The sequence below is a fragment of the Podarcis gaigeae genome, assembly GCF_964106915.1.
Source record: "Podarcis gaigeae genome assembly, chromosome: 5".
Taxonomy (NCBI): domain Eukaryota; kingdom Metazoa; phylum Chordata; class Lepidosauria; order Squamata; family Lacertidae; genus Podarcis; species Podarcis gaigeae.
The window spans coordinates 95,963,476-95,991,230 of record NC_139681.1 but is presented as its reverse complement, the minus strand read 5'-3'; the positions used below and the strand labels follow the sequence as shown (position 1 = coordinate 95,991,230).

The 27,755-nt window shown below is 46.4% G+C and overlaps 1 protein-coding gene across 2 annotated transcripts; it reads left to right on the top strand.

The window, feature by feature from the left end:
• LOC310844886 (cytochrome P450 2J2-like) lies at positions 1–27,755 on the top strand. 2 transcript variants are annotated; one of them, XM_083739620.1, is made up of 9 exons: positions 1–217; positions 9,891–10,053; positions 11,558–11,707; positions 13,922–14,082; positions 15,175–15,351; positions 16,106–16,247; positions 17,872–18,059; positions 18,764–18,905; positions 27,293–27,755. In XM_083739620.1, the coding sequence occupies exons 1-9, from the start codon at positions 50–52 to the stop codon at positions 27,583–27,585; spliced, it is 1,584 nt and encodes a 527-aa protein (XP_083595746.1). In that variant the 5' UTR covers positions 1–49; the 3' UTR covers positions 27,586–27,755. The 2 variants fall into 2 exon arrangements, with proteins under 2 accessions (XP_083595746.1, XP_083595747.1); XM_083739621.1 differs by lacking the exon at positions 27,293–27,755 and adding an exon at positions 19,494–20,194.

Genomic DNA, 27,755 nt, shown 5'->3' with positions numbered 1-27,755 from the left:
CCTGCCTCAGACATCCCAGAGCAGAGCTGAGGCTTAAACCTAAGTGGCAATGGAGATCAGCAGCTGCCTTGCAGTTCTGGCGGTATCTCTCCTGAGTCTGCAGTTCTTGAAGCTACAGTGGGCAAGGCGCCACTTCCCGCCTGGACCACTTCCGCTACCTCTCCTGGGGACCCTGTGGTGCTTTGGCTCTGGATGGCATCAAGACACCCTCTCCAAGGTATCCTTTTTTGCATATTAAGGGTTGTCTCCTAATACGAGGGTGTAGCAGCAGGACTTCCCAGCATCTGCTCTACTGGGGAATGCAGGATCCCTTGGGTCACAGAGGAAGGGCCTCTATTTGTTGCTCCAGACACCGACCCAGTTTCCTGAAGGCTACTGGTGGCATGTGAGGTGGGTTCCTTCACCACCCTTGAAGGCCACAGGCTGACTTATGGGGCACAAGGCAAACTGCTTATTGTTGTGCCTTTCAATACCTCCCCTCCTCTCTCTCTCCCTCTCCACTCTGCCTGACACAGGGGTGCCAACTTGAGTAAAACATTGAGGGGGCCCAGGTGAGCCACATCCCGCATAATCCATCTGTGATGGGATGATGAGCTGCTTGTGCGTAAAAGCGTAGTCCCTCAGAGTTTGCCCAGATTAGCAAAGCTCTGTCTATAGCGGAGCCCCTTAAGCATGGCTCCCTCAGTCGCTGGCAGAATCCGAGAGTGGGCACTTGCGGAATCTCTTCCAACATAAAAGCTCCTTAACGGAAACGCGTCTTCTGGACTCTCGGCGCGACAGTTTCCGGCGAGGGGTGGGTGTCCCTATAGGAGGTCCTGAAACCACCTCACTGTTTTCGCTAGAAGTGTCCCTGAGCCATCCCTCCAACTCACTTTCCCTCGGAGCTCCTTCTCTCCCCCTGCTGGTTCCCTCCTCTGCTGCTAGGTCTCTCCTAGCCTCCGTGAGCCCTTCCACCACCTGCCCTTCCGATGGCAGTTCCCTGACATCCACCTCCCCTCCAGGGCCCCCTTCACCCCCTCCCGTCCCTTCCTCCATGGGCGGTGAGGATGCAAAACCCCTGAAAGAACCTCCCTCATCTTCCGAAGTCTTGAACACTTCCCTCCGCCGGTTGCTGTCCCTTGTCCCCGAGTACTCCTCCTCATCGGAGTCTACTCCTTCTTCCAGCTCCGATTCCGGGAACCCTTCGAACTCCTCTTCCTCGTTGGTGGTGCCAAAATGTTCCCTCCGGAACCTCGTTACAGACTGAGGTTTCCTTGGGAACCTTTGATGAAGTGTTTCTATTAAAACCTCATCATTGACTTCCTCTGCAGTTACCCAGGTATTTTCTGACTCTGGTTCCCCTTCCCAAGCTACCAAATACTCCACCTGATTACCCTTCCACCTGGAGTCAATGATTTCCGCCACATGGTGGTTGCGTTCCCTTTCTTCTATGACTGGTCCCTGTGTGAACACCCCTTCACGTCCCCCTCTGTACGGTGACAACAGCGACCTGTGGAATACTGGGTGTAGTTTCATGTGGTTCGGTAACCTGAGTTTGAATGCCACCGGATTGACCTGTTGAATGACCTCAAATGGTCCCAATCTTTTGGGTCTCAATTTCTTACAACCCCCTTTGAACGGCAACCCTTGGGTCGACAGCCACACCTGGTCCCCCACCCTTATGGTTTCACCTTCCCTTCTATTCCTGTCTGCCTGCTTCATGTATTCTTCTTTGGCCCTTTCTAGGTTGAGTTGGAGCTGACGGTGGATCGCTTCCATCTCTTCTACAAAATGTTCTGCTGCCGGGACGCTCCATCTCTCCCCTCCTTCCCCTGGAAATGCCCTGGGATGACACCCATAGTTGGCCAAAAAGGGGCTCATCCCTGTGGACACATTCTCCGCATTATTGTAGGCAAATTCTGCCAGAGCCAACTTTTCTACCCAATCATTTTCTCTGTCATTGACATAACACCTCAAGTATTGTTGGAGGATACCGTTTGCTCTTTCCGCCTGCCCGTTGGTTTCAGGGTGTCGGGCAGTCGAAAAATTAACCTCTACGTGCAGTAAGCTCATGAGCTTCCTCCAGAACCTGGACGTAAATTGTTTCCCTCGGTCGGAGACCACCCTCAAGGGGCAGCCATGCAATCTAAAAATGTGTTCTACAAACAATTTGGCTGTTTCTTCTGCCGCGACCGCATGTGAGCATGCTACAAAGTGGCACATCTTGGTTAACAGGTCTACTACAACCATGATGGCTGTTTTTCCCTTGGATTTCGGCAGATCCGTCATAAAATCTATTGATACTGCCTCCCATGGTCGTTCTGGTATGGGTAGTGGTTCTAATAACCCCGCCGGCGCCCGCCTTTCCCCTTTTGCTCGCTGGCATCGGTCACGCCCTCTTACATACTCCCGTACATCTTCCCGCACCTTGGGCCACCAAAATTCCCTGGTAACCAACCACATAGTTTTGTGTTGCCCGAAGTGCCCCGCTGTAGGGCTGTCGTGCAACTGTTTGAGTACTCTCCCCCTCAATTCTCCTTCGGGTATATACAGTGCCCCTTTGTAATACAATGCCCCGTTTCTTTCCTCGAACCCTCCCGGGTTCTCTCCCTCCCTCCGAAGACCTCTGAGCTTATCCTGGGCGTATTCATCATTCTCAGTCCCCTCTACCAGTTCTCTTTGTCCCACCAATGCCGCCCCACACACCCAGTGGTCCTCTGGGATGATATGTCTCTCTTCTGGCGCCCCCCTCCCCCTCCAAATATTCTGGTTTACGGGAGAGAGCGTCCGCCCTGACGTTTTCCGGGCCTGGCACGTAACAAATTTCAAAGTGGAATTTGGAGAACTCCTGGGCCCATCTCACTTGTCGTTGGTTGAGTACTCGTGCCGTTCTCCAATACTCTAGATTCTTGTGGTCAGTGCACACTTGGACTTTGTGTTGTGCACCAATTAGTAAGTGCCTCCATCTCCGGAACGCTTCATGAATGGCGAGTAGTTCTCGGTCATACACGGTGTAGTTCCTCTCGGATTTATTCAGCTTTCGCGAGAAGAAGGCACACGGTCTCCACTCCGACTCACTTTTCCCCGGCTGCAGAAGCACCGCCCCTACCGCTCGGTCCGATGCATCCGTTTCTACTCCCATCAGTTTTTGTAAATCCACATGCAGGAGCTGTTCTTCAGACGCGAACGCTTTCTTCAGCTCTTTGAAAGCTCGCTGCGCCTCTGCCGTCCAAACAAATTTCTTCTTGCTGCTGAGACAGTCAGTGATGGGGGCCGTCAAGTGGGCAAAGTTCTTGATGAACTTCCGATAGAAGTTTCCAAACCCTAGGAACCTTTGCACGTCCTTCTTCGTTTTCGGGGTCTTCCATTCCAGTACCGCCTGAACCTTGCCGGGATCCATGGCCAATCCCTTGTCTGACAAGCGGTACCCCAGGAATTCCACCTCCTTGGTATGAAACTGACACTTCTCCAGTTTCACCCACAGCTGGTTTGCTTGCAGCTTGCCCAGCACTTCCCGGACGTCCCTTACATGCTGCTCCTCGTTCTCTGAGTATATCAACATGTCATCTAAGAAGGCCACGCAATTCTTGTAAAGCAAAGGTCCCAGGACGTGGTTCATGAATGATTGAAAACAGGCTGATCCTGCTTGTAGACCGAAGGGCATAACGAGATACTCAAAAGCCCCTAAAGGGGTGAACATGGTGGTTTTCCATTCATCCCCCTTCCTCATCCGTATCAGGTTATACGCCCCCCTCAGGTCCAGTTTGGTAAAAATCCTTCCCTTCCTCACTCGGGTCAAAATGTCATCAATTCTGGGCATGGGGAAAGCCACTGATTCCGACACGGCATTCAGGGCCCTGTAATCAACTACAAGCCTGGGTTTATCCGTGTTTTTTTTGTCCACAAAAAACACTGGGCTGCCCCCCACCGCTCTTGACTCTCTGATGAAACCTCGTTTCAGGTTTTTGTCAATGAACTCCCTTAACTCCTGCATTTCCCTATCGGACATGGCATACAGCTTGCCCACTGGTAGCTGGGCCCCAGGGAGTAGGTTGATTTGACAGTCAAAGGGTCTATGCGGGGGCAGTTTGTCTGCTTCTCTTTCGCTGAAGACGTTACCCAGGTCGGCGTATTGTCGGGGCACCTTCCCTTTATCCGTGACTTTAGTCCCTGCTAGAGTGGCCTTGGCTCCTTCCTGAGCCTTCCCCTCCTTGCAGTGTTCTAGGCAATGTGCTGACCCAAAGGAAACTACCCTCTGGTGCCACCCCACTAGCGGATCATGCAGCGCTAGCCAGCTCATCCCCAAAATAATGGGCGCTCCTCCCAAGGTGGCCACATTAAACGCTATCAGTTCTGTGTGTCTTGCCACCCTCATTATCATTGGGACAGTCTGTTGGTTAACTTCTCCCCCCAACAGCTCCCTCCCATCAATCGTGGTCACCTGCAAGGGGTTACTTAAAGGGATAGTCTGTATCTGGTGTTCGGCTGCAAACTCCTTACTCATAAAATTACAGGAGCTGCCTGAATCCAATAGCGCCTTTATCTTTAGTGGGTGTCCGTTTGGCAGCTCTAGCAACACCTCTATTACAAGCGCTGGTCTTGGGGGTTCCGGCGTGGGCACATTCACTGCTCTTTGGCCTGGCTGCTGTGCCCCGATGGTGGCAGCCAGGCATTGGCTTTTACTTGCTCCTTAACTCCCTCCTCCTCCCCCCCAACAGCTCCCGCCATTCCTTTCTTTGCGAGCAGACTCTGGCAAAGTGACCTGGCTGTTGGCAGAGAAAACATTTATTGGCGCTCTTTCCCTCCTTCTTCCGCCCTTCACTGGGGTTTGAAACTGCGCGCGCGCGCGCTGTTCCAATTTCCATCGGCTCTACTGGCGGGGAATGCTGCTCGGGAATCTCTGGAATGCGGAAATCCCTCCAACGTTCCCCCTTCCTTTCCCGCTTCTCCAAAGCTCTCGCCTCCTGGCGTGCTCCTTTGGCCAGCGCAGATTTAGTCAGCTGGTCCATAGACTCCGCCCTGGGCGCCCGGGAAAGTTCGTCTTTCACCACCGAAGATAGCCCTTCTTCGAACAGCATTTGTATCGGTTCCGCCAACAGGTCCCATCCCAATTTATGGATCAACATGGTGAACTCAGTCCAGTACTCACGGACAGATCGGCTCCCCTGTTTACACGCCATTAACTGTCTGCGCACCACTCCCTGCTCAATCTCGCTGGAAAACATCAGATCCATGGCGCGAAAAAACTTCCTCGAGTCCTTTAGGGCGTCATTATTAGCTGCCATCAGGGGCCTCACCCAGTCTTTCGCCCCCCCCTTCGAGATGGCCAATCACAAACGCTACCCTCGATTCCTCATCGGGAAGTCATCAAACTGCAGATTGAGGGCATATTGCATCTCTGTCCTAAAGGCTTGATAGTTCCTGGGATCACCCCCAAACTTCTGCACCAATCCTGGCACCTTCCTTGTGAGTGGGGTGGTTTTTCCCTTTTCTGCATCCTGAGCCCTCCTCTCCTCGAGCCTCGCCGTTTGCAGCGCTAGCTGGACTACCAACACCCTGTACCTTTCTTCCAGGCTTGGACCCGTTGCAGCTCCTCCTGCGTCTCCGGCTCCGGTTGGGTTGCTCATGATGCCCTCTCCTTGCACAAGCGGCTTTCAGGGACTGTCGGGTTGCTGTGATGGGATGATGAGCTGCTTGTGCGTAAAAGCATAGTCCCTCAGAGTTTGCCCAGATTAGCAAAGCTCTGTCTATAGCGGAGCCCCTTAAGCATGGCTCCCTCAGTCGCTGGCAGAATCCGACAGTGGGCGTTTGCGGAATCTCTTCCAACATAAAAGCTCCTTAACGGAAACGCGTCTTCTGGACTCTCGGCGCGACAGTTTCCGGCGAGGGGTGGGTGTCCCTATAGGAGGTCCTGAAACCTCCTCACTGTTTTCGCTAGAAGTGTCCCTGAGCCATCCCTCCGACTCACTTTCCCTCGGAGCTCCTTCTCTCCCCCTGCTGGTTCCCTCCTCTGCTGCTAGGTCTCTCCTAGCCTCCGTGAGCCCTTCCACCACCTGCCCTTCCGATGGCAGTTCCCTGACACCATCATAAGACGCACATCATTTAAATGGCAGTGTCCGTCAACTTTGGGGGGGGGACCTGGCCCCCTCAAATATTTTATTGGGGAGGTTGAAGGGACCTCTACCCTTAGGAGTTGGCTCCTGTGGCCTGGCATGTGCACTCCAACTCATGTTTCAATGCATGTTATAATTCCGCCCACCCTCCACCAAATAAATAGTAGGGAATGGGTCAATCTGTCTGTTTCAGTTTCTAATTTTTTAATTCATTACAATCCCACCACGTATGGTAAAATGTCCCCTCCTTTTCCTTACACTTCCAACACATATTTGAGCTAGTTTTATACATTTTTCCTAGCTGCACTGGTGTCATATACCATCTATACATCATCTTCATATAATTTTCTTTCAACAAAGAACAATCTGTAAATTTTAAATCAATCTTCCATAACCTTTCGCAATCTTCCACCATGATGTTATGACCTATATCTTGTGCCCATTTGATCATGTCTGATTTTACCTCTTCATCTTTCATCTCCCATTCTATCAGTATGCTGTGTGCAGCCTTCATTAGTTTCACTTTCCCTTCAATCACATTCATTTGAAACCTAGACCTTGTATAATTGAACCCTTAATTGTCGATAATGCAGCCAACTCTGAAAATGATCTTTAATCTCATCAAAATCTCTTATTTTCCATTTTCCATCATGGTCCTTTATAAATCAACATATGTGAGCCACTTTCCTTTCTTTCCAAGTGGTTTGAGCAGTAATGCTTCATGTGGTGAACTCTCAATAAAGATTTCCTAATTAAGGAGCCAAAGTGTTAAGCTATAAAACCCCATGAAGCAACTGTGTTAAGGAACTGAAGCGAAGTAACTGGAAATAAGCTGAGCATTTGCCATCTAGTCTAGAAACTTTTGACATCTGCCTGAAGCGTAATAACGGAACATAAACAACTGAAGTTTAACAGAAGCTGTGCTTGATTAGAAGCCTGTAACATCTATTAGATTTAGTATAATTAATAATAGGTTAACTATTTCCTGAAAAGGCATTATCTCCCGATACATCCTTTTTTTATTCACATCATTCTGTTAAATTAATCTTTATTGCTTGTTCAACTTCTGCCTGAGTCTCCCAGTTTTTTCCCTCACAGAAGAACCAAAACACAACCTGTGGTGGTTGAAAAATACATATTATGGAGTGTGTACATGGGAGGGATCCGCTACATATTGGTATACAGCAGTGAGATCCACTACATTTTGGTGGTAGCGGTGGGATCTGCTGCACTAGTACATGCACTAAATAAGTTAGTAATGAAGTAGAGAAGATGTTTACCCAACAATTGGCAGTTTGACTGGGTGGTCACAGAGAATAATAGAGCAGTTGAGTTGGAAACCAACCCCCTACAATGCGAAGTTCGGTGTAATCAAGCAGAGTTCAATTCAGAACAAGAGGTAGCCTTGCCATATTCTGGTTTCCCCCACTTACTCCCTGCCACCAGATACAAGTGGATGTGGACTCAGCCAAATTCAAATGAGGGGACATGGATTTACAGCTAAATAATGATCAAATGTGGACAACAAAGGAATCCTTGGGCTGCAGAATCCTCCACAATCTGTCCTTTGTCTTGTGCGTGGACCTCCATTTCTGTATTGCTCAATATATGTCTCCTTTTGTTTGTGTGTAAAGCTCAGCACTTTAAAATGGCTTTGAAAAATGTCTGATGGGATGCTTCCGGACAACCCTGTTGTTATGTACTGAGTTGAATAGGATCCAAACTGCAGCAGTCTGATTGGTCCTAGAACAATAGGCTCCAAAAGGCAGCAGTCAGATTGGTCCTAGAACAATAGGATTCAGAATGCAGCAGTCTGATTGGTCCTAGAACAATGCAGCAGTATGATTGGTTAGCAGGAACCACCCAATCATGCTCCAGATAGAAGTGAATCCACAACCTGATTGGCTTACAGTAGAATTCCGGAATTAGCCAATCATGTGCAGCCCATTGTGTAAATAATGTATATAAAGCAGATACTTTGAGGGGACTTTCATTCATTCCTCCTCACCACTATGAGCTGAATAAAGAGCATGAAATCACTTTGCGACTCTGAGTATATTTCACCTGTTAATGGGTCATTTACTCTCAGGTGGGTTAGACAATACCCCCGCCCTTTGGATAATTAAACAACCTGGAGTGGGATAATTAAATAAGCTTTAAAAGAGGGGAGGGGTATTGTTTTTGTTTGCTATGTTATGTGTTTTTATGTTTTCATATTGTAAAGTGCTCTGTGATCCTCAGATAAAGGGTGTTATAGAAAATAATAAAATAAAATAAAAACTATCAGCTTATCCCAGGAGTTTGGAAATGTTGGAAAAGAGGAAATGTTGGGAAAGAGGAAAGAACTGGATGACATTGCAACAAAGATATTGGAAAATTAGATAATAAGAATCGAAATAAGGGGATAAATCTGCTGGAAAAAATTTCTTGGCTAGGAACGCAGGAGCGGGAGATGTGAGGGAGTCCAAAGAAGTTAAGAAGATTATGTTAAAAGATATGCTATATGGTATTGTTTATTGGAATTGTAACTAAATTAAAAAATTGCTAATAAATATATTATAAGAAAAAAGACATTGCAACAAAGATGTAATTACCCTTTGTTGCAATTTGGCTGTGGAATTCCATGGAGTTGGTCCTGAGCACATGTCATCAAGGTGAATCATGCAGAGCAATGTAAAGGTAAAGGTACGGCGCTCATCTCGCTTTATTGGCCGAGAGAACCGGCGTACAGCTTCTGAGTCATGTGGCCAGCACGACTAAGCCACTTCTGGCAAACCAGAGCAGCACACGGAAACGCCATTTATCTTCCGACCAGAGAGGTACTTACTTATCTACTTGCACTTTGACATGCTTTCGAACTGCTAGGTGGGCAGGAGCTGGGACCAAAGAACAGGAGCTCACCCCGTCGCGGGGATTCGAACCGCCGACCTTCTGATCGGCATGTCTGATCGGCATGTCTGTGGTTTAGACCACAGAGCCTACCGCGTCCCGCAATGCAATGTAGCATGCTGCAAACCCAGTTTGTTGCTTTAACTGCTCCTGATTCTCAAATCACACCAGTCATGGACTTTTCTAAAGCGTGGGGTTAGTTGGGTCATGTTGCAGAGAAGGTTTTCAGCTGTGCACAACTGGAAGGGACTCATTGCAGGTGGTTGGCTATGTTTATTTGAACCCAATTGCCTGCACTAATTATGCTCATACAGTTATGCTTTTTAATTTTATTGTTTAAAATACTGAATTTTGCACATAGTGTAAAAAACAATACAACAGAATTGGGGAGAACTGATGAATCACATTTTGGTGGACAGTACATATAAATAGATGGGACGCGGGTGGTGTTGTGGGTTAAACCACCGATCCTTGGACTTGCCGATCAGAAGGTTGGCGGTTCGAATCCCTGTGACGGGGTGAGCTCCCGTTGCTTGGTCCCTGCTCCTGCCAACCTAGCAGTTCGAAAGCACGTCAAAGTGCAAGTAGATAAATAGGTACTACTCCGGCAGGAAGGTAAACGGTGTTTCCGTGCGCTGCTCTGGTTCCCCAGAAGCAGTTTAGTCATGCTGGCCACATGATCCGGAAGCTGTATGCCGGCTCCCTCAGCCAATAAAGCGAGATGAGTGTCGCAACCCCAGAGTTGGTCACGACTGGACCTAATGGTCAGGGATCCCTTTACCTTTACATATAAATAATATAGATGACTGGTGTCCCCGGTGCTATTTTTCTACAAAAAGAAGTGCCGGAACTCACCACGAATGCTTCTCTTGTTTTCATATATGCCTTTTTATTTTTAAAATGACACAGTTGTCCAAGGTTTACGGGAAGGTCTTCACCATCTGGGTTGGGCACAAGCCGATGATTGTTGTGAATGGCTTTCGTTTGGTGAAGCAAGTCCTCAGCAACTACTCGGAAGAAACCTCATGTCGTGTAGTAACTCCCTTTGTCAGAGACACAATGAAAGCAAAGGGTAAGTGTAACCCATAAAATCATTCCCACTGCCCCCACCTCAATGTTGTTGTTGTTGTTTAGTCGTTTAATCGTGTCCGGCTCTTTGTGACCCCCTGGACCAGAGCACGCCAGGCACTCCTGTCTTCCACTGCCTCCCGCAGTTTGGTCAGACTCATGTTTGTAGCTTCGAGAACACTGTCCCACCATCTCGTCCTCTGTCGTCCCCTTCTCCTTGTGCCCTCCATCTTTCCCAACATCAGGGTCTTTTCCAGGGAGTCTTCTCTTCTCATGAGGTGGCCAAAGTATTGGAGTCTCAGAACAGTGCTTTCCGCAACCCAATAAGAAAGATATGAACACAATAAAATTCAATTAAAACTAGTTTAATTGATTCAATGAAACTGATCCAGTGATGCCAGCTTCTCAAAGTCTGGTAGTCATTTTCATCTCCAGTGGACAGTTGCCGCCCTCTAGCCTCTTAGTATTCCAACTTTGGGAACTACTGGTCTAAGAAATTCTTCTTCTTCTATTATGTTCTGGGTCAAGCCCCCACCCAGGAAACCTGGGACTCCCATTGGGATATCTGGGTAGCAGTCTTCCCATGATACACAGTTCTCTGTGGAATGTCCACCCATCAGATGTCAAGGAGATAAAGAACTGCACAACTTTTAGAGGACATCTGAAGGCAGCCCTATATCAGGAAGTTTTTTTAATGTTTGACATTTTATTACATTTTTATACATGCTGGAGGCTGTCCAGAGAGGCTCGGGAAACCCAGCCAGATGAGAGGGGTACAAATAAAATAATAATAATAATAATAATAATAATAATAATAATAATAATAATAATTCCTAAAGAAAATATGTGCAAGTAACGGTGTTCATTCAATAGCAATAGTGGGTCCACTTACAATATACTACATGAGAATCAGAAACTTTATTGTTAGTTAACCTTTGTTTCGCTTTGTATTTATGTGCTTAAACCTTGGTTGTTGTTTTTTAAATTGAATTTCTTCTGTGTTTGTTAAATTGTTGGCTTTTGTCATTTTTGAATTTACTGACATGCTCTGTATTTCATATATTTGTATTTCGGTGTTTTGAATGTTTGCTGCAAGCCACTTTTGACACAGCCTGTTGCAGAAAACTGGCATATTAGTAAACTTACGGGGAGCAGTGCTGGCATCTGTCTATCTCAAGAGACAATGGAGGAGTGCGCCTTGTCAAGCTGTTGGAGAGTTACAGCGCCTGCTGTGGCTGTAGAGACCTATTCCAAAGGAAGTTTGTGCCCTTAGGCCTTACTCACAGTCAGTTCAGGGGTGCAACCAATGAGCAGGGTTCTCGTAGACTTAGAATTTCAGAGCTGGGGGTGCGTTGCAAGAGGGAACACCAGCAGGTGGCAGCAAAGAGGGTGCGGATGGTGCATTGGAATAAAGCACAGCAGTCGAGCGGCTGTCTCTTGGCCATGTTTTATACAGATGGTTGGCTTGGAAAATTCATTTCTGAACAAGAATATCTTGCTGCCCTTAGGTATCCTGTTTTCAAGTGGCCACACCTGGAAGGAGCAGCGGCGTTTTGGGATATCTGTGCTCCGATCGCTGGGCCTTGGAAGAAGAAGCATGGAGCTCTGTGTGCAAGAGGAGGCTAGCCACATGGTGGAGTTCTTCGCAAGCAAAAGAGGTCAGGAATATTGTTGATTCTAAGGCACTTTTCCTAACACCGGGAATGAACCAGATCAGCCACCACCAACCAGGTGCCCTCCAGATGTTTTAATAATAATAATAATAAATTTTATTTATACCCCGCCCTCCTCAGCCAAGACCGGGCTCAGGGCGGCTAACAACCAATAATAAAAACAAGTTGATTGAAATACAACTTAAAAAACAGGATTAAAATACAACATTAAAACATTAAAATGCAGCCTCATCACAGGAGGAGAAAGGAAAAACGAAAGAGGGGGAAGGAATCAAATTGTTTCCAAGCCAAAGGCCAAGCAGAACAGCTCTGTCTTACAGGCCCTGTGGAAAGAAATCAGATCCTGCAGGGCCCTGGTCTCATGAGATCGAGCGTTCCACCAGGCCGGAGCCAATGTGGAAAAGGCCCTGGCTCTGGTTGAGGCTAATCTAACTTCCTTAGAGCCCGGGACTTCTAGGGTGTTGCTATTTATGGACCTTAAGGTCCTCTGTGGGGCATACTGGGAGAGGCGGTCCCGTAGGTACGAGGGTCCTAGGCCGTGAAGGGCTTTAAAGGTCAAAACCATCACCTTAAATCTGACCCTGTACTCCACCGGGAGCCAGTGCAGCTGGAAAAGCACTGGGTGAATATGCTCCCATGGCAGAGACCCCGTGAGGAGCCTTGCTGCAGCATTCTGCACCCACTGGAGTTTCTGGGACAGCTTCAGGGGCAGCCCCGCATAGAGCGAATTACAGTAGTCAAGCCTGGAGATGACTGTCGCATGGATCACTGTGGCCAGGTCGGGGCGGGAAAGGTAAGGGACCAACTGCTTAATGCAGCAAAGGTGGGAAAATGCCGCCTTGGCTGTTGCAGTATCCTGTGCCTCCATGGAAAGGGAGGCGTCAAGGATTACACCCAAACTCTTAACGGAAGGCAATGGCACTAATTGGGCTCCCACAAGAGAAGGGATTTTGTCCTTCATCCCCATATCATCCTGGCCCAGCTAGAGGACCTCTGTCTTCAAAGGATTTAGATTTTGGACTGCAATGCCCATCATTCATAGAATCATAGACTTGTAGGGGATCTCAAGGGTCATCTAGTCCAGCCCCCTGCAATGCAGGAATCACAGCTAAAGAGTCCTTGATGTATGGCCATCTGTCATGGACTGGTGGGATGCAGAGGACTGATGGGAGGCACCAGCTGGGGAACTCCCAAGGGAAGAAGGCTCAGAGCCCAGGGAGTGGTGGTGGGATGGTGATGAGTGGGAGAAGATTGGGAAGAGGAGGTGTCAGAAGCTGAAGAGGCAACAGGGTTTAGTGAGCAGGAAGAGGCTGAGGCAGAGAGCAATCCAGAACCAGAGGCAGAAGCAGAAGCAGAGGCTGGCGAAGAGAGAGGGCAAGAGGCAGAGATGAGGCTGGCTGCTGCAGAAGCCAGGAGGACTCTTCTTCCTGCTGTGACCAGTTCCCCTCCCCGCTGGTCTCCCAGAAGAGGGATGAGTGAAGACAGGCAAGATGATGGAGCCTCAGATTGCTTGGGAAGGAACCAGAGAAGGAGGAGACTTAGGGAGCTGTGGGAAACAGGGGACTTTTAGTCCTTGAAACTACCTCATAGCGACAAATCCTACCAGGAAAAGTTGCTGTGCTAGGCCTGGCCTCCTGAGCTGTCTGTGTTTTTTTGAATAAAGAGTTAACTTTGCTGGAGCCGTGTGAGTTATTGCTGACTCCAGCTGCCCAGGGAGTCTGCTCCACTGCCAAACAGCTCTTGTCTACACTGACATGGGCTGATGGGTATTGTTGTACAAAACATCTGGAGGGAACCAGGTTGAAGGCTGCATCAGGCTATGCATCCATGAGGACTGGTGTTAACCGGGGAATGTGAACAGTTTTGCTGGATCAGAATAAAGGCCCAGGAGTGGCTGCATGGAGAAGCAAACAATCAGGTCACAGGGGGTGTGCAGCCTGTTTCTATCTGCTGTGCGTCCACCTGGTGCCACAATGATGTCAGGTGATTGGCAGGTAGGTTGCCCTGCCCACTTGTCAAAGTTGGCCCCTTGGGGTGGATTCCTTTCCCCCTGTGTTCAGAAGGCCTAAAGGAGCAATATGGTTAAAAGAAGAGCAAAACAAACAAGTTGTTCTTAGAAGGGAGCAGGAGCTGAACGATTATGCAGATAAACACTGCTCAGAGTGTTCATTGTGACAGAGGACACCTGTATTTTTCTAGGCCAATCTGTAGACCCTAGAACCCCCCTCTTCCATGCCTTCTGTAGTGTGATCTCCAACGTAATTTTTGGACACCCTTTCGACATTGAAGACAAAGTGTATCAGAAGCTGATAGAATGCATTGAGTACGAAGCACATTTTTTCCTCTCCACATTTCATTTGGTGAGCGACTTTGCTATTTTGCTATGTTATATTATTGCAAGACAAAATGTCATCATCCTGCAGTTTGCACAGCAGCTGATAAGCAGTGAGGGGATGGGGGTTAGGATGATGTTTAAAGGGAGAGGGTTGCAGGTAAGTGGGGTTGGTGAGCAATGCAAGTGGCGGGGAGCAGCCCCTAGTGTGAAGGAGCGTGTCCACCCCCATTGTTCTGCCCGGACACTGAGGTCCAGCGCCGAGGGCCTTCTGGCGGTTCCCACACTGCAAGATGTGAGGTTACAGGAAACCAGGCAGAGGGCCTTCTCGGTGGTGGCACCTGCCCTGTGGAATGCCCTCCCATAAGATGTCAAGGGAATAAGCAACTATCTGACTTTTAGAAGACATCCGTAGGCAGCCCTGTTTAGGGAAGTTTTTAATGTTTGATGTTTTATTCTGTTTTTAATCTGTTGGGAGCCACCCAGAGTGGCTGGGGGAACCCAGACAGATGGGCGGGGTATAATTATTATTATTATTAGTAGTAGTAGTAGTAGTAGTCTCTGAGTATTTGTATATGCATATATGTGTGTGTTTGCGCACACCACACACACAATCTTACCAGTTTTGCAAGGCACTTTCATGCCACCTCTTGCCTGGCCTGATCCTTCTTCCGTTTGAGGGAGGTACCAGCCACCAGGGAGAACGTGCAGGCGAAAAGTTGATTCCATTTGTGAACGCTTGATGGGACACCTCAGGCCTACTTGGAGTCAGCAATCCAATGAAGAGAAATAAGCAGTGGGACACCTGAGCCAATGTGGAGCTGTGCTTAGAGTGTCAGACTAAGACCAGGGAGACCTAGGTTCAAATCCCCACTTGGCCATGGAGCTCCTTGGGTGACCAAGGGCCAGTCACTGCCTCTCAGCCTAACCTACCTCACAGGGATCTTGTAGGGATTACAAATGAGGAGGGAACCATGTCCACTGCCTTGAGCTCCTTGAAGAAAAAGATGCCCATTGAGGCATCTGATTGGCCGCTGTGAGAACAGGATGCTGGACAGGACGGGCCATTGGCCTTATCAAGATTCAGGACTCTCCTTATGTTCTCTCTCTCCCCCTCCAGTTGTATGAACTGTTTCCGTGGCTGATGCGCCACCTCCCAGGACCCCACCAGAAGGCCTTCTCGTGCTTGGAGCACATCCATTCATTTGGAAGGAGTGAGATCAGAAGGCACAAGGAGAAGAGGGAAACAGATGAACCGCGGGATTTCATTGACTTCTATCTGGATGAAATAAATAAAGTAGGTGGCTGTTGGGTTGGGGGGCTGTTGGAATGGAGATGCCTCCAGGGCCCCGAAGGAACACCATTCTCTGTAGGTTGATGGGCTCTGTCCAAAGCATGGATGTATGAGTCTGCCAGTTTTGGTTTTCTCTTCTTTCTTAGCCTCAAGTCCAGTTTGTCATCAGCTTATGGGTTTATTTACTGTATTTTTCGCTCTATAAGACACACCAGACCACAAGACGCACCTAGTTTTTGGAGGCGGAAAACAAGAAAAAAAAATATTCTGAATCCCAGAAGACAGAACAGCAAGAGGGATCGCTGTGCAGCGAAAGCAGTGATCCCTCTTGCTGTTCTGACTTCTAGGATAGCTGCGCAGCCTGCATTCGCTCCATAAGACGCACACACATTTCCCCTTACTTTTTAGGAGGGAAAAAGTGAGTCTTATAGAGCAAAAAATACGATATTTCATAAGATTTATATACTGCTTGATAGTTTAAAAAAAAAGAACTCCCCCCAAAAAACTCAAAGCAGTTTACAAAAGGAATAAAACAATGAATTTGTCTAGTGTTGGACTACTACCTGGGAGACCAGGATTCGAATCCCCACTCAGCTCACCCAGTGACCATGGCCCCTCACAGCCTAGCCTACCTCACAGGGGTGTTGTGGGGATTAAATGAGGATGGGGAAGAACCATGTACACCACACCCCTTGCTTGGAGAACAAAGATGGGATATCCGTGCAATAAATCAATATAAATTCATTGTCGACAACAGAAGAAGGATGACCCCGAATCGACCTTTGACGAAGCCAACTTGGTTCATGTCATTTATGACCTCTTCACAGCCGGGACAGATACTGGTTCATCCACTTTGTGCTGGGCTCTGCTCTTCATGGTGGTTTATCCAGACATCCAAGGTGAGAGCCGGGATTTCAATGCTCTTGAAATGTTTCGGTCCAGAGGGAGTTTGTGCAGCAGCTGGGCACCGGGAAAGCGGCAGAGGGCCGTGGCCCAAATCAAGTACAGTTTTTTAATGTGGTGTGTGTGAGAAAGAAAACCCACATATTCATTGTTGGTTTGAAAAGTTCCTAAGCATTTCTGTACACCCACATCAACATGTAACAGCTAGGGCAACTCATTGTACCTTCTGGTATAAAGTCCTGTCCTGATGGCACCATCGGTTTTCAGTATGTCTTTCTGCCCCCGTGATTTGGAACTCAGTATGGTGTCCATGAGGGACGTGGGTGGCGCTGTGGGTAAAACCTCAGTGCCTAGGACTTGCCAATCGTATGGTCGGCAGTTCAAATCCCAGCGGCGGGGTGAGCTCCCATCTTTCGGTCCCAGCTCCTGCCCACCTAGCAGTTCGAAAGCACCCCTAAGTGCAAGTAGATAAATAGGTACCGCTTTATAGCAGGAGGTAAACGGCGTTTCCATGTGCTGCGCTGGTGCTGGCTCACCAGAGCAGCTTCGTCACGCTGGCCACGTGACCTGGAAGTGTCTCCGGACAGCGCTGGCCCCCGGCCTCTTAAGCGAGATGGGCGCGCAACCCCAGAGTCGGACATGACTGGCCCGTACGGGCAGGGGTACCTTTACCTTTATGGTGTCCATGGTCACCATATTGTATTACTGTCAAAATGTGTATATTCGGAGAAATATACACAGTTTCTCTCTTTTTTCCAGTCTTCAGGTCTCTGTATTTCTGCACCAGTTTGCAAATTCCACTCCCTGCCCCACGCTCCTAGTCCTCATGAAAATCTGTCAGCATTTTAAGTGCATATTTCCTCCCCCAAAACCACATTTTTGCATGCAGTGTTTGCCTAATATAGATACTTTTGCAATATCTAAATAATATGAAGTATTCCCCCCCCCTGTTATTTTTACTATGACAGGCACACCTTTCCCTAATGCACATATTTCTGTACACATTTTCTATTGGGGAATTGCATGACATTCAAGGCTGGTGCTCAGCGGCCATTTCTGATACTTTGAATCACTCTGAGCTTGTGTTGGAATGCATTAATTGTTTGATGAATTTGTGTTTGTTTGTTTGTTTGTTTGTTTGTTTGCCTTATTTATACACTGTTGTGTTTTTATATGATTATAGAGATTGTAATGTTTGTTAATTTTTAATGCTGTTGTTAGTTGTGAGCCACTTTGCACTCAATAACGTTGTTGCAAATGTGGGATGCAAACCATAGAATGATAGAATTGTAGAGATGGGAGGGACGCAAAGGGTCTCTCTTCCAACCCTCTGTGATGCAGGAATCACTTTTATTATTAAATTAGGTCAAATCAAATGACTTGGAGAAGGGCACATTTTGAAGAGTAGTTGTGTTTTGGTACTTGTATTGTTTTGAAAGGGGCGAAATGGGAATTTGTATGCAAATCAAGCAAAATTTCATCCCCACCCATAGCCTTAGGGATTCATTTCCACCTCAGTTACAAATGTCTTTATGGACTGAGGATGCCGTAGGGTTTATAGAGCTGCACGGTCATCGTAGTAAGATTGCTTTGGTTCTAAATGTGAACATGATTCCACAGAGAAAGTTCAGGCCGAAATTGATGCTGCCCTGACACGTTCCCAATGCATCTCCTATGAGGATCGGATGAACCTGCCCTACACCAATGCTGTCATTCATGAAATCCAGCGCTACAAATACGTTCTCTTGGTTGGAAATTTCAGGCAATGTGCAAAGGATGCAACTATTTTTGGTTTTCTCATGAAAAAGGTACAGAACTCCCCCCCCCCCCAACAACAACATTTAAATTTAGTGCACATCCTGCCAATAGCTAGACTGATGAGAGTCTTCTAGATAGTGGGCAGCATGTGCCCAGCAGATCAAGTCTCCCTGGTTTATTTATACTCCACACTTCCTCACAAATGAATCCCAAGGCTGCTAGCAAATACATCATAATACAAAGTACAATCAGGGCTCTTTTTTCAGCTAGAACTCACTGGAAATGAGTTCTGGCACCTCTCAGGTGGGTGCCATTGCCATTGTAAGAGAACAAGCGAGGTATTCATGGTGAGTTCCTTCACCTCTTTTTCTAGAAGAATAGCACTGAGTACAATGATAACAAAGCCCACCTAAAATACCGATTAAAGGCATACAAAACAATCATAATGAAAGAAATGGTGCTGTAGTCTGACTTCCTGCACTCCTATAATGTTTTCCTGAGCTGGGCTCAGAGAATAATTTCAGGAGTCACAGATGCCCATATTAAATGAGAGCTGGATTCTTCACTGGCTTGGATCAAAATCTGAGCCTTGGGAAAATTACAGCATTCCTTCCATGTATGTCTACCAGCCGTCCCAGCCTACCAGAGCTCTCCTCCCTTTCTATTTATCTGGCAACTCAAGGTATCAAAAGCAGCATTACACAGCGGTCCGAAGGCCAGGTTAAACTCAGGCAGTTTGTGTCTCTCTTTGCAGGATACTGTAATTATTCCTGATATAGCATCTGCGCTATATGACCCTGAAGAGTGGGAAACGCCTTACCAGTTCAACCCAAACCACTTCCTGGATAAAGAAGGGAACTTCTTCGTCAGAGACGCCTTCATTCCATTTTCAATAGGTAAATGTGACTTGCCATTCAGTGCAGAGTGCACTGGAATGGCTGGTTCTAGAGCAGAGTTTCCCAACCTTGGGTCTCCAGCTATTTTTGGACTACAATTCCCATCATCCCTGACCACTGGTCCTGCTAACTGGGGATGATGGGGGTTGTAGTTCAAAGGCAGCTGGAGACCCAATGTTGGGAAACACTGGGGCAGAGCAAGGAAGGGTGGAGCTACATTTTTTCAAACCAAGGGCCACATTTCCTTTGGGGCAAGATACAAATGTGGGCAGGGCAGCGAATACAGATGTTGCCTTGTGACAGTTTTCTACGCACACTCCCTCTGTATCCCCAAATCCAGGCAAACACACCCAAAAAGGGTATGAAGGAGGGTTGTTGAATGGTGCGACTCAGGAGGGCATGGGATCTGGGGGGAGCTCTAAAGGCCAGGTAGAGAGGTCTTAAGGGCCGCATACCTTAGGCCTGAGGTATCCCAATCCTTAGACTAGAGACGTCAACACAACATGGGCGAAATCTCTTGGAAAACCTTATGTTGTTGGTCACCCTAAGCTGTCCAGTTATTACAGTGGGTAATATCTCCTTCCTTAGGGAAGCGTCTCTGTTTCGGGGAAAATCTGGCGAGGATGGAGATTTTCCTCTTCTTCACTAACCTGCTGCAAGCGTTCACGTTACGGCTGCCTGATGGCGTGCAGGAGATCAACACAAACGCTGTGAGAGGAGGGTTAGCTGTGCAACCGTATCCTTACATGATCTGTGCTGTTCCTCGCAAGGCTACAGCTTAGAAGAAGGAACAAGAGGCTAGCCCAGAGAGCCTAGAAGCAGACGTCACCAAACCAAGCTGTTGTTGTTTAGTCGTTTAGTCGTGTCCGGCTCTTTGTGACCCCCTGGACCAGAGCACGCCAGGCACTCCTGTCTTCCACTGCCTCCCGCAGTTTGGTCAAACTCATGTTCGTAGCTTCAAGAACACTGCCCAGCCATCTCGTCCTCTGTCGTCCCCTTCTCCTTGTCCCCTCCACCTTTTCCTTTTCCAGGGAGTCTTCTCTTCTCATGAGGTGGCCAAAGTATTGGAGCCTCAGCTTCACGATCTGTCCTTCCAATGAGCACTCAGGGCTGATTTCCTTAAGAATGGAGAGGTTTGATCTTCTTGCAGTCCATGGGACTCTCAAGAGTCTCCTCCAGCACCATAATTCAAAAACATCAATTCTTTGGCGATCAGCCTTCTTGATGGTCCAGCTCTCACTTCCATACATCACTACTGGGAAAACCATAGTTTTAACTCTACAGACTTTTGTCAGCAAGGTGATGTCTTTGTTTTTTAAGATGCTGTCTAGGTTTGTCATTGCTTTACTTCCAAGAAGCAGGCGTCTTAATTTTGTGACTGGTGTTACCATCTGCAGTGATCATGGAACCCAAGAAAGTAAAACCTCTCACTGCCTCCATTTCTTCCCCTTCTATTTGCCAGGAAGTGATGGGACCAGTGGCCATGATCTTAGTTTTTTTGATGTTGAGCTTCAGACCATATTTTGCGTTCTCCTCTTTCACCCTCATTAAAAGGTTATTTAATTCCTCCTCACTTTCTGCTATTAAGGTTGTGTCATCTGCATATCTGAGGTTGTTGATATTTCTTCCGGCAATCTTAAATCCAGTTTGGGATTCATCCAGCTCAGCCTTTCACATGATGAATTCTGCATATAAGTTAAATAAGCAGGGAGACAATATACAGCCTTGTCGTACTCTTTTCCCAATTTTGAATCAATCAGTTATTCCATATCCAGTTCTAACTGTAGCTTCCTGTCCCACATAGAGATTTCTCAGGGGACAGATGAGGTGATCAGGCACTCCCATTTCTTTAAGAACTTGCCGTAGTTTGCCAATGAAGCAGAAGTAGATGTTTTTCTGGAACTCTCTAGCTTTTTCTTTTTCTTTTTCTTTTTCTTTTTTTTAATAAAATTTTTATTGGGTTTTTACATTTTATAAAGACACACACACAAAAAGACAAAGACAACACATATACAATTTCATACCCTTACTTTCTTTACCCTCTTTCCTTGACTTCCCCCCACCCCCTCTTCATACATCCCAATTCCAAATAATTATTTCAGCAAGTTCTTGTCTATCATCTTAAACATATTGTTATTATTTTTAAAACTTAACTCTTTTTACTTATAAACATTTAACTTTTCCATTTCCAATTCTCTTATAAACATTAAATCCTTTTTCTAAGGTCGACCTAACTTCCCTTCCACGAATTTCTCCCTTTATTATATTAATTATAGGTCACATTGGCCAAATACAAAAGTCATAAAATTTTGAAATTCTATTCTCCCCTCCCTCCCTACCCCGGTTTCCATCCCTTCCCAAGCAAATGTCCAAAAACAGTTCCTAGCCCGGATTCCTCACATCCGAGGCCTTCAATTCTCTGTCAGTCTCTCTCTGCCAATTTTGTTGGTAGTCCTTTTTGTTGGTCCTCAGGTCTCGAAGAAGTTCTGTCACAGTCACATCAAATTTTCTTCCATCCAAAATGTTTAAAAGCAATTGCTGCAAAAGATCACCTGCTCTCCCATACTCAAAAAGGAAATCTCGATCATATTTCTTTATTCTTTTGAATTCCAGTGTTCCAAGTACTCCAGGGACTTCCTTCTTTATCTTTCTCATCTTTCGCAGATTTGTAATCCAAAGATCTTCTTCCTTATTTTCTGACAATATAGGCTTTTGGTTGGTGTTTATTTGGTTGGTATTTTCCACCTGAACTATCTCCACTCCTTCTTTCCTCTCCATCCATTCCAAAAATATCTCTTCTGGTTCAGCTGCAGATTTTTTGTCAGTCAAATCCTTTGTGCACTCAGCAGAGTTGTTTGTTTTAGAGTTCAAGGTCATAAGTTCTTTGTTCATAGCCGTACTCTGCTCTTGCAGAATTCCCACGAGAAAGAACTTTTTTTCTATTTCTGCCAGTAATTTTCCCTCTGCAGCCATTGTAATGTCTCTAGTTCCCCCTAGGGGGATTCCAATTGCTTAATAGTCCTTTTCCAACAATCCGTTACTTTATTATTTATTACTACTTTGTTTCCAACCACCTCAATTCAAATGTATCACCTTTAGTTCAGAGAGTTATTAAATAGCGAAATTCTTAACTTTAACCGCCCGTTTGACAGCTCCTTTGACAGCTGTCAAACTCCTTATTCTTTTTCCTCCGGCACCCACACAGGACGCTCCCGGGTTCGGGGGGGGGGGTTACACAAAAAGTTCCAAAATTCCTCCCTTTCTCTCCAGCACAAAGACTTCTCCTGTCAAATTCATGGAAAGATCTTTTATCTGACAAAACAACAATCTCTCCACCTTAGTTCTCCGATCCTTGCTTTAGATCGTTTGTAGATAGGGGGGTGCGGACTTCCCTTTAGCATATCCCCCGGTCGTGCCGAATTCAAAGGTGAAAATTTTACAGTCCAAATTCCATTCTACTCACGGGTTATTTATTTTCCAGTCCAAATTTTGGGAAGAAAGTCAGCGCTCTCCGGCCATGGCTCGCGGCTTCACTCCACTGAAGTAGCGGTCTACTCACAGCACCACGCCACTCTCCATACCCTCTCCGTAGCCTTTAAAAAGGCTCTTCGTGGGTCGGGGAGGGCGCTTAAGGTGCCCACCGAGTCACCAAGTCTGCAGGCTTCCGCGCCTGCGGTTTCTAAGGGTCCCCGCGTCGCCGGCGTGGCAGGACCCGTCCTCAGCAGAGCCGATTCCCTCCGGAGCTCGGAGGGAATCCGCCATTCACCGATCGCGCTAACCCGGAAGTCCTCTCTAGCTTTTTCCATAATCCAGCACATGTATGCAATTTGGTCTCTGGTTCCTCTGCCCCTTCGAAATCCAGCTTGCACTTCTGGGAGTTCTCGGTCCACATACTGCTTAAAGCTGCCTTGTAGAATTTTAAGCATACTCTTGCTAGCGTGTGAAATGAGTGCAATTGTGCGGTAGTTGGAGCATTCTTTGGCACTGTCCTTCTTTGGGATTGAGATGTACACTGATCTTCTCCAATCCTTTGGCCACTGCTGAGTTTCCCAGACTTGCTGGCACCTTAACAGCATCATCTTTTAAAATGTTAAATAGTTCAGCTGGAATATCATCACTTCCACTGGCCTTGTTATTTGCAGTGCTTTCTAAGGCCCATTTGACTTCACTCTCCAGGATGTCTGGCTCAAGGTCAACAGCCACACTACCGGGGGTGTACGAGACATCCATATCTTTCTGGTATAATTCCTCTGTGTATTCTTGCCACCTTTTAAAAAATATATTTTTATTAATTTTTACAATACAAAATTATAAAAAAGCCCATCCACTTTATCACCAATACAATCTTTTTGGACTTCCATCAACTCCTCTGAGAATCCTCCGTCTTAATCACTTTTTGCGCATTCCCTGTTTAATATTGCATTACATTAATAACATATTGTCAGGGGCTCAGGAGCAGAGGCACAGGGGAGATCAGGACCAGTTCCCCCACCAGAGCGTAGTGGGGGGGAAGAGTACCATGTATCAGGGCCAGCGTCTCCTCCAGTAGGGAGAGAAGATGAGTCCGAGCTGACCACGCCTCTATCAGAGAGTGAGGGAATGGAGGGGAAGTCAGGTCCAGCTAGCCCCCCTGAAGGGGGAAGCAGTGACAGGAGCAGTGTAACGGTCAGGAGAAAGGTTGCCGGCTGGGCGCGCGCACCAAGTTCAAATGTACAGGCGCGCAGGACGGCAGAAAACCCGGATTGGGAACCAGGTCCTAAAGCCCGCCGGAGGCAGGGGGAAGACTCAGGGGACTCAGCTTCAGAAGAGTCTAGAAAGGGCAAGACCCCAGTGGACAGGCGGACCCAGAGGAGGAAAGAGCAAAGGAAGAGGTGGAGCAGGGCTAGAGTCTTAAACTGGTGCCTGGGGGGAGGAGATTCAGACGGAGCTTTGGCGGTCTAGAGTTCAAGACGTAGAGCTGCGCGCCGTGGCTTTGAAATCGAAACTGAATTTCAATAAAGACTTTTGTATATATAAGAACCGGCGTTGGTCCTTTGTGAGCTGGGACCTTGGGCAGCTCTGACACATATCCTATCTCTTTTTTCATTTTTACATTTCAACTATTAATTCTTCACAGAGCTTCCTGTAAACCTACAAACGTTGTCTGATCGTCACATATACTTTTCAAGTACTCCGTAAATTTTTCCAGTCCTCAGTGAACTTCTGGTCCCGCCGGTTCCGGATCCTTCCTGTTAATTTATCAAGTTCTGCGTAGTCCATTAGTTTCATTCTCCACTCTTCCATTGTAGGTAATTCTTCTTGTTTCCATTTCTGGGCCAATAATATTCTTGCTGCTGTTACAGCATATAAAAACAACCTATATTCTTTCTTATTAATTTTATTTCCCATTATTCCTAAAAGAAATGTCTCTGGCTTCTTTATAAATGTATATTTCAACATTTTTTTATCTCATTATATATCATCTCGCAGAAGCATTTTACCTTTTTACACTCCCACCACATATGATAAAATGTTCCCTCTTTTTCCTTACATTTCCAACACTTATTACTTACTTTATACACTTTTGCTAACTTTACTGATGTGATATACCATCTATATATCATTTTCTTCACATTTTCTTTTAATGCAGTACAAGCAGTAAATTTTAATCCTTCATTCCACAATTTTGTCCAATCATTTAATTGTATGTTGTACCCACAATCTTTGGCCCAATGAATCATAACCAATTTAACCAATTAAATCATTCTTCAATATTTCTTGTTGAAACTTTGATTCTTTTTCAGCAAAACCTTTTTCTCTAACATCTTTTTTAAACATTTCATTAATCTGAAAATAATGCAGCCAGTCATTAACATACTCTTTCACTTCATCATATGATTTTAATTTCCATTTACCCCCGTCTTTAATTATTCCCACATGTTATCCACCTCCCACTCATATTGATTTTCTTCACGCTCATCACCTCCAACGGAGACAACCAATGTGGGGTTTTTTTGTTCCAATTGGTTTTTATACCTATCCCAAACTTCTATAAGAGATCTTCGAAAGATGTGGTTTTCAAATCCTTTATGAACTTTTTTCTTATCATACCATAAATATGCATGCCAGCCGAATCTGTTATCAAATCCTTCCAAATCCAACAATTCTGTATTTTCTAATTTCATCCATTCTTTCAACCAACAGAGGCATGATGCTTCATAATATAATTTCAAGTCCGGCAAGGCGAAGCCTCCTCTTTCTTTAGCATCTGTTAATAACTTAAATTGTATTCTCGGCTTCTTACCCTGCCAGATATACCTTGAAATTATCCTTTGGCATTCTTTAAATATCACGTCCCCTTTAATTATCGGAATTGTCTGAAATAAAAATAACATCTTCGGTAACACACTCATCTTAATCGTTGAAATTCTCCCCCAAAATGATAACTTCAGCCTCCCCCACACCTCTAAGTCTCTCTTAATTTTATTCCACATTGGTGTGTAATTATTTTGAAATAAATCAATATTTTGGGGGGTTAACCAAATTCCTAAATATTTCACTTTCTTGACCACTTCTATACCTGTTTGTTGCTGCATTCTTTCAATCAATTCCTGTTCCATATTCTTAGCAATTATCTTAGTTTTTTTCTTATTCAATTTAAAACCTGCAACTTGACCAAACTGTTCTATTTCTTCTAATACCTCTTTAAGACTTGTTAGGGGTTCTTCCACTGTTATAACCAAGTCATCGGCAAAAGCCTTTACCTTATATTCATTTCGACCGACTGTTACCCCCTTTATTGACTCACTCTTATTGATCTTAAGTGGTGAGAAAGGACATCTTGCCATCTCTTCTTGATGTCTTCTGCTTCTGTTAGGTCCTTTCCACTTTTGTCCTTTATTATGGTTTTCTTTGTACGAAATGCTCCTTTCATATCTCCAATTTTCTTGAACAGATCTCTGGTTTTTCCCATTCTGTTGTTTTCCTCTATTTCTTTGCATTGCTCGTTTAAGAATTGGAAAGAAAAGAGTGTTTGTGATGACCAGCTTGTTCTCTTGGCAGAATTCTATTAGCCTTTGCCCTGCTTCGTTTTGAACTCCAAGGCCAAACTTGCCAGTTGTTCCTTTTATCTCTTGACTCCCTACTTTAGCATTCTAATCCCATATAATGGGAAGAACATCCTTCTTTGGTGTCATTTCTAGAACGTGTTCTAAGTCTTCATAGAATTGGTCAATTTCAGTTTCTTCAGCACCGGTAGTTGGTGCATAAACTTGGATTACTGTGATGTTAAAAGTTCTGCCTTGGATTCGTATCGAGATCATTCTGTCATTTTTGAGATTGCATCCCAGTACAGCTTTCGCCACTCTTTTGTTGACTATGAGGGCCACTCCATTTCTTTTACCGGATTCTTGCCCACAGTAGTAGACATGATGGTCATCTGAACATTCGCCCATTCCTGTCCATTTTAGTTCACTGATGCCCAGGATGTCAATATTTATTCTTGCCATCTCATTTTTGACCACATCCAACTTACCAAGGTTCATGGTTCTTACATTCCAGGTTCCTATGTGTCAGGGTTTCAGGGACAGAGAGCGAGGGGGAGGGATCCCAGGGCGACGAGGAAGAGGACGACGACGACCCGAGGTTGTCAGTGAGTCCGTCAAGTGAATCGGAGGATTCCCAAAAGGGAGCCCCCCTGGTCAGGCCAAGGGGCAGTAGAGAGGGAAGCAGTCAGAAGCAGGGGAACGAAGAGGGAATCCCCAGTGGGGGTTGGAGATCGGGACCGGCCTCTCCGTCGGAACGGAGTGAAGAGGGTGGAGTTGCCAGTGTGTCAGAAAGAGCAGAACAGGAAGCAGAGACGGGAAGGAGTTCGGAGCAGAACGTCCTGCCGGAAGGGGAGGAGTGTAGTACCGAGAGTAGCGTAACGGTCGAAAGGAAGGTCAGAGGCAACGTACGCGCGCCAAGTTCAAATGTGGAGGCGCGCGGAAATGAGGAGAGCCCTGAGGAGGAGCCTGGTCCCAAAGCACGAAGGAGGGGGGAGCAGGCGTCAGAAGACTCAGCCTCGGGGGAGTCCCGGAGGGAGGGAGCACAGGGGGGCAGGAAGACCCTGCGGAAAAGGAAGGAGAGGAAAAGGTGGAGCAGTACAAGCCTCTTAAGCTGGTGCAGGGGCGGGACTGACTCAGAGGGGACTTCTAACATCTAAGGGTAACAGATGCTGAGCCACGGAGCTTGGATGTAACGACAACAATGTTCTTCAATAAAACCTTTTGTATATAACTTGGACTGGATTTTGGTCTCTTGTGAGCTGGGACCTCGGGTGGCTCTGACACCAAGGTTCATGGTTCTTACATTCCAGGTTCCTATGCAATATCTTTTTTTACAGCATTGGATTTTCCTTTCGCTTCCAGGTATATCTGCAACTGAGCAACCTTTCGGCTTTGGCCCAGGTGCTTCATCAGCTCTGAATCTACTTGTACTTGTCCTCTGCTCTTCCTCAGTAGCATGTTGGATGGCTTCCAACCTGAGGGGCTCATCTTCCAGCGTCATAACTTTTATAAGCCTGTTGTCTTTGTCCATGGAGTTTTCTTGGCAGGGATACTGGAGTGGCTTGCCGGTTCCTGCTCCAGGTGGATCACGTTTAGTCAAAACTCTCCAATATGACTTGTCCGTCTTGGGTGGCCCTGCAAGGCATAGCCCATAGCTTCTCTGAGTTATTCAAGCCCCTTCTCCACAACAAGGCAGTGATCCATGAACCAAGCTACTTTCTCATGAATCCTGATGGAGAAGACTCAACTGCATTGGTTAAGAAATCTGATGTTGCTGAACAGGAACTCCTCTGTGGGTACATGGCTTTCTAACCAAACTCAACAG